The sequence below is a fragment of the Acyrthosiphon pisum genome, chromosome A2, assembly GCF_005508785.2.
Source record: "Acyrthosiphon pisum isolate AL4f chromosome A2, pea_aphid_22Mar2018_4r6ur, whole genome shotgun sequence".
Lineage (NCBI taxonomy): Eukaryota > Metazoa > Arthropoda > Insecta > Hemiptera > Aphididae > Acyrthosiphon > Acyrthosiphon pisum.
Window position 1 is genome coordinate 17076245 of NC_042495.1, and position 11296 is coordinate 17087540.

Consider the following 11296-nt stretch of genomic DNA (forward strand, 5'->3'; position numbering starts at 1 on the left):
AACAAATGTATTCATTTGATTCAATGTTATACATCTGTTAATTTTAATTACAACTAAAACTAAGACTTAAGAGTTTATGATCAACTGTTTGAATTTTTAGGTATTAAGAACAGCAGCTATCGAAGTAAATAAAATGTCATAACCCCCACAAAGGCATGCCAGTCAATTGCAAATTTCACACGATAGTCCAAATTCCGTAAAGACAAAATACAGGCTTAGATATGAATCGGTAATAGTTTATTTTGAGTAGGTACTTTGTTAATTGTGTTAGTTGTATAAGTTTTTCACTCTCATTCATTTGTAAGTTGCTAGCATGACAAATTAGATAGGTATCATCACAGCTGTACTTGTATTGCGCAGTAGATACACATCTCCTTCACATCTGGCTTATATCGTAGCTCTCCAGTTTTTATTGGTTGATTTTGTTCTATGTTATATATGTATGTATATGATTGACAGCCAATAAGAAGTGACGAACTACAATAAAGGCAAAGTAAAAAGCGAAAAATGCATATCAAAATACTGTGCTGATACCTATTTAATTTGTCATGGTTGCTAGCATATTATTTTATTTACCGAGTTTAGTTTGTCTTTTGCATCACATATTTTAGTTAACTGGCAAAAAGTGTTGTGGTTTTTCTAACAAAATCGTAACAATTAACCTGTTTTTTGATCAATGCAATATTATTTTTATTTAAATTGATATTTATTACATTTTTATATTTGACGTATAGCCTGTATGTTCTGGAGAAAATGTGCCCAAGGATAATAAAACAACAGCTGCAGAAATGTTAGCGGAGTCTAGAAGATTATAAAACGAACATAAATCCTTACCGCAATGTAATTAAATCTATCTAATTAATTTTAGTGCTTATGAATCGCATGCCATATTTTAAAGTTATACACCATATATTATAAAAATTATATCTAAAAAAAAATATTCTTGCTTATAATATTTTGTAAGATACTTTGTTCATTTCAATATTTTAATTTGTCTGTTTCCAATGAGCAACAGTAGGTACCTATAATAGTATTTTTTTTTCTAAATTTATTATGATTACACCTGTAATAGTTTATCATTGTATGTAATCATTTATCGTGCCTATACATTTTAGTAGTATGTTTTAATAGACCAAATGTAAATATGAATGCATATACACGCCTCAAAATATAAATATATCACCAAATGAACTGATATTATTCAGTGGAAAGTTAAGCTTATTATTATATCTGATCTAACAAAAATATATCACCATTAGCTCCTGATCAATCTAGATCTTAATGATTTAATTCCACTTAAAATTGCTTTATATTTAACAATTTTGGTTCTATATTAATGATTAACAGGTTTATGTAATTAAATATAATTTCCCATGCATTATCTTATTTAATAAAACACTTGAGATGATGTCACACCTCCATGTGTTGTCTCCATCTTACAAATGTACAACATACCAAAAACTGTTTTTTGCGGGACAACTTTTATCTTTCTGTGTTTGTAGTAGTGGCTCCAAAATTTCTGAACATATAGGGTGGAAAATTATCTATGCAGCAGCCTGCCTATAATTTAGATAACATAAATGCAATAAAAATTATTTACTTCTAAACATTTGGTTTTTTGTTTTTTTCATTTGCTTATAAAAAATGATTGGATAGTACTATTAAGAAAAAAAATACGCTGTTGTACAGATAAAGTTCTTCTTCAAGCGTTGTGAAAATTTGGTAGTTCTACAACAAATATATAGTGCGAGAAAAGTTGTCCAGCGCAAAAAAGTGTTTGCTATGTTCTACATTTGTAAGACGGTGACAAAACATGCAGGTGTCACATCCTCTTAAATTATAATCATTGCAAGTTACCCCATCTCAATATTCTACTTAACAAATGTTTAAACAAACATGGCATTTTAAATCACAAACAACAAATAACAAATAACTTATATTGTTTTCTTAATATATCCTCTACTAAACTGTATGATAAAAGTTCATGTTGGAAGAAAAGTGAATAATGAATATACATGGTGAAATTTCTTTTAATGCACAACATTTATTATAGATGTCACAGCTATCACAAAAAATAAATTAAAACATTATTAATAAAATGATGAATTTTAAGGATATAAAGAACATAAAATACGATGTACATAATAAATCAACCAAAAAAATCAGTTTGTAAGGTGAGAGGCTGACCAGGGTATGAGACATATATCACCCCAAAAAACTTAAAAATGTACTTAACATGAAAAGTTGATAGTTTAGCCAACTGTAAAAATTGTTTATGTTATCTTGTCACAACTATTTATCATTAGGCTGTTAAAATGTTTATATTCTATAAGTAAATGACAAATTAAGTTGTAGTACTATTATGATAAAAAAATACTCTTCACCATTAATTATAAAAAAAAGGTGGTCAAGTGGGTGCATACCACTGTGCTATACAGTGGATGTCCAAATGGTCACTGTAATATTGTATTGGATGTGTTAAATTTGACTACTATATAAAACCCTTGTTAATAATAAGACGATTATGAGCAAAGAAAGTCTGTCAGCCTGTATAACTACTTATAATTTACCATATTATTTCCATTAAATAAGTATTTTATTTTACCATTAGACATTAATTTAGTAAACATTTTTTAAAAAAAATTGCATTTGAAAACGTTATTGTGTGTATATAATATAATAAAATATTATAAATTGAATGATATACCTAATTTAAAAGTGTATCTACGGATAATATCTTTACATTTGAACAAAATAACTAAAATCATTTTTCTTTGTTTAAATATCTAATTTCGTCCAAATTTGAACTTAAAATATATATAATAAAAATACTGTGATATATATTTTTTTTAGATATTTTAGTAAAAGTATGAACTTCTTAAGATAAATCTTGTTAAACATTTTCAATCCTTAGCAATTATTTCTTGGCTGAAACCATGAATGTATTATTCTTAGTTTTTAATAATAACTTTCATTTTTTCAGCCAGTCAAATGAAAAATTCACTGAAGGCTGAATTTCATGAAATGTTTGAAAATCGTCGAAGCCGTCATGAAAGCACTAGAAAATGATAAAGATGAAATTATGGATGCTTAGACTTATAAAAACCGTTCATATTCTGATACTGCACTCAATGATACTGTCAAAAAATTACTTAATGATATGTTATTTATCATACATAACATTATAACATTAAAAATACTTTAAATAGTATCTTTATTCGGTATTCGTTTAGTATGTGACCTACCGGTTGAAAATCGAATTTAGTATGTGACCTACCTGTATTACTGGGTTTAGTGTGTGACCTACCAAGACGATTATCTATATTATAGGTATAGACAATCTATATGCTTGCTTATCTTTATAGTTACATTATATTTACTGGTTTTCACCAATAGATATTTTGTCATTCTAACATTATCGACAATATTGTCAGTACCTGTTCACGCGTCAATCCGATATCGCGTGTTTAAAACTTTAAAATGTTGGCAGTCGAATTGTACGCGACTATATCTTCTGAAAAAACAGTATTAGAATTTTTACAAATAAATAAACTATTACCACAAAATAACGAAACTAATTTATTTACGATGCAATTCTAATCTCAGTTTGGGCCAAATATTAGAACTTATATATTATTGGTCACAAGATTTACCCATAAAAACTGTTACTGATTTGATGGGCCGTTCAAATGCAACCATTGTTGACTGTTTTAATTTGTGTAGAGACCTGTGTTGTTCATTATTTGAAAAACGTGAAAAAATGGGAGAACAAATTATAGTGGTACAAATTGATGAATCGTTATTGAGAGGGAGTAGAAAGTATAACCAAGGAAGACTACTACTAGGTGATACTCATTTTTTCTCATACAATATATGATAAAGAAATCTAATTGTTATACCTACATTTGTTTCATGTTATTCTGATTCTAAATAAATCAATTTTTAATTGCTTTCTTGTAATTATTTCAGTTGAGGCATTTTAATAATGAACATGTTAATTGTTGACTTGTTTTGAGCTCTTTACGATTATACTCAGCTTCCAACTTTTTTAGGTTCTTTTTCTATGAATGTCAATAAAATTGTATTTGGTTGGTATAGAGGCCTGAAAATTTAATAGAAAACTCATATTATATTGTTTCAATGGCAAATTAAAAAAATTAAAAATCTAGTCCCAATTTTTTTTTTATAAGCATCTTAAGTTCAAATAGTTCAAATATTGACAACGACAAAATACGTATAAATGACGAAAATTTGCAAATTATTTTGAGTTAGAAATTCATGAAAAATTTTCTTTTTAAATCTAAGATTGTTAGGCATATGATTAATTTGGAATTTTTTATAGGTATAAGTAAATGACAAATTAAGTTGTAGTACTATTATAATAAAAAAAATACTCTTCACCATTAATTATAAAAAAAAGGTGGTCAAGTGGGTGCCTACCACTTTGCTATACAGTGGATGTCCAAATTGTCACTGTAATATTGTATTGGATGTGTTAAAAATGCCATTCGGTTTTTCCTAGGTTCGGGGTTAAATAATATTGTGTGTAATAATCTTACCAAATACAAAATACTTTATATCATATCGACATAAATTGTTTCCTTAAGACGAATACAAGCATACTTCAACTTATGATATTTATTATTTACAATATTGATCATAGGCAATATAAAAAATTACGAAATATGCAATCAAAATATGCTCTAAAAATTAAAAAAATATGTATTTTTAGCCAATAAATCACCAAAATATGCACAATAAATTGTATTATTTCTGTATGAGTTATCTAATAAAGTACCGTAGTCCCGAACCAACACGGTAATAGTTGATTATAAATATTTATTATATTTTACGTCAATACGTGGTAGATTTTACTTACCAACTAAAAAACTTTTATATACAAATTGTGGAATTAATTGTGTAGTTCGTTAATTTTAAATTGTTTTGTACCTTTAACTGATATAAGCTTTTTTATTTCTGAAATTCGAAAATATGCAATTAAAATACAAAACCATTAAATATGCAAAATAAAATTAATAAAAAGTATTATTTGATTCAGTAGATCATAAATTAAATTTTATCCAGGTTAGCATTAAATTAAACAAATAGAAAAAAATATTATGCAATTTCATAAACATCCAAGCCTTAGTTATATGAATAATTAACAATATTATGTTATATTATAAGCCTATAAATATCTCGACACCTAACTATAATAATATGTCAAACATTTCCAAACATCATGATGTATCAAAATACATTTTTAATTTATGACTTTTGTTATATTTGATGTTTGGTACGATTATATCTATACGACTAAGCATTAAGATTATAATAATATACTGTTTTGCGTGATGATAATATATAATGCAAACCAGGCTTAAGCCATTTATATATGTATACCCATAAGTTATTTAATTTTTTTATTATTTAATAATATTTTGACATATCGCATGCAATACTCTTCGCGAAGAGAATGGTATGATGGTCGCTTGGCCAATCTTATAATATTAATATATTATACTGATTTTCAAGCTTGTGCAATCCATCCACTGACTTGAACATCTTTCAGCTATCTTATCTATAAATTACTATAATTAATTAGGTATATCACGAAATTCGTTGCGTGTGGAACACCTGCAGCTGTTCACGATATTCGGAAAAGTATTAGGTAGATAAATTGAGTCGTGTTAATTTTATAATAAAATTACGGTATAAATTCTATGGATTAAACAATGTTATTATTCCTAATAATTAGTCTGATTAAAATCTATTTTACAATCACACTTTTGTTTTTTCGTTAGTCACTACCTACTTCTAGTTTTCCCAAAATTTAAGAAAAACACAATAACTGTAATAATAATATAAGACATAATAGTTTTGATTTTTGTATTTGATAATTAGCCCGTATGACTCTGCCGATTAGGCATCAAATGCAAACACAAACTCGAACTTCAGTGCATGATATTGTTTGTTAAATATTAATTATTATCAAATATTTTGACTCTTTTTAAGCTGTACACGGACATTTTCAATGTTTTTAGTTTTTTTTCTATTATTTTTTCGCTATTAAGGTACAGTAGAGTGACACTCACTTGCGCACCTTTTTTTCTAGCAAAATTACAGTTTCCGAGAAGCGGCGTTAAAATAAAACATGACATTAAAGCAAACTTTCTTTTTAAAATTCCTGTAATGCCTTCATGATCACAAAACTTGCACACGCTACAAGTAAATCATCTTCACTTGATGACGTTATTATGAATAATAATAAAAAACCTAATATTTTGAACAAACGTATTAACTACTTATTCGTTCAGTAATCGAATGAATACTAAATTAAACAATTCCGAACCGAAGGCTAACGAATGTTGACGAACGCTCGCGAGAACGAATAGTCTTTAAGTTTTGACTCTAAACGGTGCGGCCGAATCTCTACCGAATTCGGGTACAAATTCGTTCAGTAGCATTCGCATGCATTCTGTTCGCGTTCGCTGTCTAATGTAAACGCACCTTAACGATATAGAATTTTAGGCGTGTTTCTTGCCAAACATTCCAATTGATATATTGAAGCGATAAAAATCCTGAAATCAGATTTGAATTATTTTTCGTCAAGTCTACCTGAAATCGACATTCCCACATGTTTGATATTATACACCAAATGCCTAAAAATGTTATATTAAAAAAGAGTATTTAAAAATATTGCCATATTTTAATTTTTGGAGAAGTTAAAATCAAAAAATCAAAAATGTGAGATTAAAGATCTTTCACTTAAAAAAAAACAATGTATTAATTTATAATTATAATAATATAACAAATATATAAAATATGTGTTTTACATAGATATATTCGTTGAATACTTATAAGTGTATGTAATACGGATGACAGTCATCCGACTGTCAGAAGTGGTACGAAACGTCGACAGGGTAAATGTTGAAATGTCAACAGGCCAGAATGCCGACAGTCGAAATATCGAAAAGTACGAAATATCGACAGATTAAGACGATGTTACATCGCAGACATTTGTTATCTTCGTCTTACAAGTGCGTAAGACACTTGGCAAATTGTACGCTCAGCAGAACACGTTTAGCTCCATTAGTTTAAAAATTCGAGTAAACCTATTATAACATTTAAAGGTAAGATTATAATATTATCTTAGAAATCTCATCGGCTTTTTATTAAACTTTAATTATTAAGCGAGTTATGAGTAGGTATTTTAAGTATTTTAATATACTAAAAATTGTACAACATAGCCTAGACAATATTACATAAACACAGTATTTTACAAAAGAGCTGTGTTTTCAAAGCTGATTCAGTTTAATTTCTATTGTAAATGGATTTTGAAAGAACTACTCTGCAACTTGTCAGAAGTCAATCCGTAAATCAACCACCATAATAATCTATGCTACGTTCAATACTCGGTATCAGAAAAATACTATAATATATTAAGATGATACAGGACATTGGCATAAAAAAATTGGTGAATTATTAATTATCATCGTTGCCCTCGAAGTTTGTTAAAGTAGTTACCTATATACCGGTACTACTCGTTGTAATTTTCAACAAATTATAATGAATAACACATATACCGATTAATACGATAAACGATTACAGTTAGGTATTAGTTAGAAATATTAAGCAATTTAGATTTAAGATATTATACAGATTATAGTGTTTGCATATTTGCACAGGATACGATATCGAACGTTTCTGAAGAGTTTAGTATATTGAATTAGCCAATTATTTACTATATTCGTGCATCCGCCATCCATGTCATATAAAATTACCTATAACTTGTAAAATATGTTAACAATAAACGTATCAATATTTTTCCAATCGTTTTCATTTGCATTCTTCTCTTGCCCTGGTTTACACCGGTTTCTAAATTCGGTTTCAAGTCCTGGACTATTTACGTTCATTCACAGTTTATTAATTTATTTAACTCAATTAAGTTAAGTTAATATGCACCAAGCACAAAAAGTTAAAATTTAAAAGTTAATTTAATTATAGGTAAACTCAGTTAAGTTAAAAGTTAGTAAACATTTTATGTTAACTTTTTATTAAGTTAATAAAACGTTAATTTGTTTATACAACGCTAGCACACTAAATTATTTTCCAACCCAAAACTAAATTATAGACTACAGTGTTTATACTTTGTAGAGTATTTCCATATAAGTTAAATTCGAAAGATATACATTTTTAAATTTAAACAATTTACGATACATATTTTTTGACATGAAAATAAAGATTGACTGAAATAGTGAAATATAATTAAATTAAAAACAAAATAAATTAACTTAACTTACCTACTTCTTAAAATGAAAAATAAACTCATTAATTTCAGATTAATTAAAAAATAAATTTAGTAAGTTAACAGTTAACTTACTGAAAAGCCAAAAGTAACTAGTTAAGTTAAAAAGTTAAAATTAATTAACTTTAACTTTTTCACTCGTTAATGCTCAGCCTTGAAAAATATTATCAAATGTTTTTTGTTATCATTTTCTATACGTCATGATAACATTTTCAAAATATTTTGACTTGTTTTGAGGTATTTCTAGACTTTTTCAATTTTCAACCTTTTTAGTTTTTTTCTATAAATGTCGTTTATTAATAGAAGGGTCAAAAAGATAGAAAATTAATACATAGTTCCTCATAAGTATATATAATAGTAGTTGAAAAATTGTAAAAATGTATATGCAAGAAATAATTGTATTGGCATTTAAAGTTCAGTGTTCAAATTATTATGAAATTCATCGTTATCACATTTTAACTACCTGCTTCGTATAAAACATTTGTTTACATTTTACTACCAGGAGATTGGGCCACGGGCCTTCAAATTAAATCTATATTTTTAAAGTGTACCCGGAGATTGGGAAAAATGTACAGCACAAAAATATACGAATATAATATTACGTTTATCAACTAATAATTATTTTTTATAGTACCTACCTAACATACAATAACTTTTTTTAATACACAGATTTACCTATTTTACAAATTCAATTCTATTAGATATAATCCAATAAATAGACTTAACATTGGCAAATACAAATATTTATGGCTTCATAATGAAATTTCTGATTGTTGTAACGCGAGACTGATTTGACGATTTCTTTCAAACTCTGCCATTGCTCTTAGAAATTGTAATACAAATTCTTTCTTTTCAGCAATCTAGAAAATAAAATATAATTAAAATATAAACTATTTTCATAAGTAACTAATATACAGGGTTTTCCATTCAATTTAAGACACACGTTCTATTAAAAAATAAATGTTTTCAAAAACAATTTTTATACATAATATTAACTCATTACAAAACAATATTTTTTATCATAAGTATTATATCAGATGCCATTTTAGGTTTTTTAACCTTTATTTTCTGAATGTTTAATTTAAAATTATGGAATGCTACTATTAATACTTTTGTTTACAATATGCCTAAATAATAATTTGTAAGGAAAAAAATAAATTCCCCGGGAAAACCGTTTCCACATATGAGTATACGTATTCATTTATTTTGTTATTAATCGAAAATATGTAAATTAATATGTTCCACAAAAGTTTCATAGTTAAAATGTTTATGTTATGTAACAAATTCTGTGCCTACTTAGCATACCATACAATCAAGCAGAATAAATATGCAAGCGCATACAAATACGTGCTCTAATTAGAAATCATAAACTACTTGTACAAAAATCTGATTTTAATATATCTAAGTACTCGAAAATCATTCTGCTTTAGAATATGGAACGGAAAATTTATGTCATCAATACAATAGTAAACAATTAAAAAAAATTATAGTGAACAAAAAAGTAAATAATATATATATTTTTGAAAACTTAAAATCACGGAAAAAAATATTTTAAAAACATTAATAGTTTTTGTAAGAACGAGTCTTATTTTAGGATATAAGATCCTCTAGTAAACTCACTCTCTTTTTAAAACTTTCTATAGTCTTGTATTTAGCTTCAAGTTTTGTTTCCATTCCTTGCAAATCTCGATCTGTGACTGACCCTCGGCAGACAGAACACATTTTCATTATTTCATTATCATTTATTTCAGTATCTAAACTATCTTCATAATACCCTAAACATTGATCTAAGACGAATCCACCTCTACCATAACATTTCACAATACTATCAATCTTCTCTAAAAGATCGTCTAACTCTTTCATTGTTGTGATAGGGTTGTATATTCATATTTCTTGCTATATATTTGTATAGATGGCACAAGGTTATTATAAAAATAGATAGTCTTCACAATTTCATCATTGGCGTCTTGTTGAACAAACCGTGTCGCATTTTCTGAATTAAGATGTTCACTCTTCCAATATATATCAGGAAGTACAACTTCCTTAGATATTTGAAAAATAATCCCGTGTTCATCCCTTGTTAAATCTTCAGTATTGCAGTTTTTTCTTTTCTCAATTGGTTCCAAAGTAATGGAACACGAACTATTAGATGAATCATCAATTGTAAGGTCAATTGTCATGAAAGTATTATCTTTATTATCTGAAAGAACATTAATTTATTTAGTATTTGATTTTAATGTTGGATTTAAATTACAAATTAAAATGTATTTTAGTAAGAATTTTTTACATAGTACCTTTTAAATTGTTTTTTTCTTCTTCTGACGACTGTTCAGCAGCAGTAAGGTCAATTATCATAGGAGTATTATCTGTATTATCTGAAAGGTTATTAATTTTCTCAGTATTTGATTTAAATGTTAGATTTGAATTACAAGTTAAAATGTATTTTAGTAAGAATTTTTCGCTTAGTACCTATTTCATTGTTGTTTTCTTCTTGTGACGACTGTTCAGCAGCTTCATTATCTATTGGACTTATGAATTGATCTTCACAACTACTCAATACAGGCACCTCATTAATTGACACTGACGAAGCATCAGGTGCTAATGATTTAAAAAAAGAATTTCAATTTTATTATAAAAAATAAATATGACATCAGAGGAAGATTATTTAAAAGGACATTCCTAAGTCATTATCTTGGATTAATTGTTTTAAGAGGTAAAATTCCTATTTTAAGCATGTTTATCCAACAAAAAGAAGTAAGTTTTGTATTTTCCGCGGTCATTAAGGATAGATTTTTAAAAATAATTTGAACGAAATAAAACAAAATATTTTAATGAAAAATTATAGATTGCAATTGCAACTTAACATTATTAAAAAAAATTATATAATATATATGTATATATATTAATATAAAGAAAAGGGAATAGTGGTTATGAACTAGTGTTTTTACTGCATGGGTTTGCTTTATTCCAATTTATTAATAAAACCTT

At 26.9% G+C, this 11296-nt stretch overlaps 1 protein-coding gene and 1 long non-coding RNA gene across 2 annotated transcripts; one reads left to right on the forward strand and one right to left on the reverse strand.

Annotated features, from left to right (window-relative positions):
* Nucleotides 1–76: 76 nt before the first annotated feature.
* LOC103310171 lies at nt 77–3924 on the forward strand. The gene is made up of 3 exons (XR_510978.2): nt 77–229; nt 735–840; nt 2984–3924. It is a non-coding gene; the product is annotated as an uncharacterized LOC103310171 (long non-coding RNA).
* Nucleotides 3925–10051: 6127 nt separating this feature from the next.
* On the reverse strand, nt 10052–10916 carry LOC100568805. The gene is made up of 3 exons (XM_016806621.1): nt 10778–10916; nt 10603–10683; nt 10052–10508 (listed from the first exon to the last, which is right to left on the reverse strand). The coding sequence occupies exons 2-3, from the start codon at nt 10661–10663 to the stop codon at nt 10168–10170; spliced, it is 402 nt and encodes a 133-aa protein (XP_016662110.1). The 5' UTR covers nt 10664–10683; nt 10778–10916; the 3' UTR covers nt 10052–10167.
* Nucleotides 10917–11296: the final 380 nt, after the last annotated feature.

Bases quoted from the DNA above. Each gene is read 5' to 3' on its own strand.
- LOC100568805 (XM_016806621.1), bottom strand. From the start codon at position 10,663: ATGATAATTGACCTTACTGCTGCTGAACAGTCGTCAGAAGAAGAAAAA. The intron at 10,509-10,602 runs GTACTATGTAAA...ATGTTCTTTCAG, and splicing joins AGAAAAAAACAATTTAAAAG to ATAATAAAGATAATACTTTC.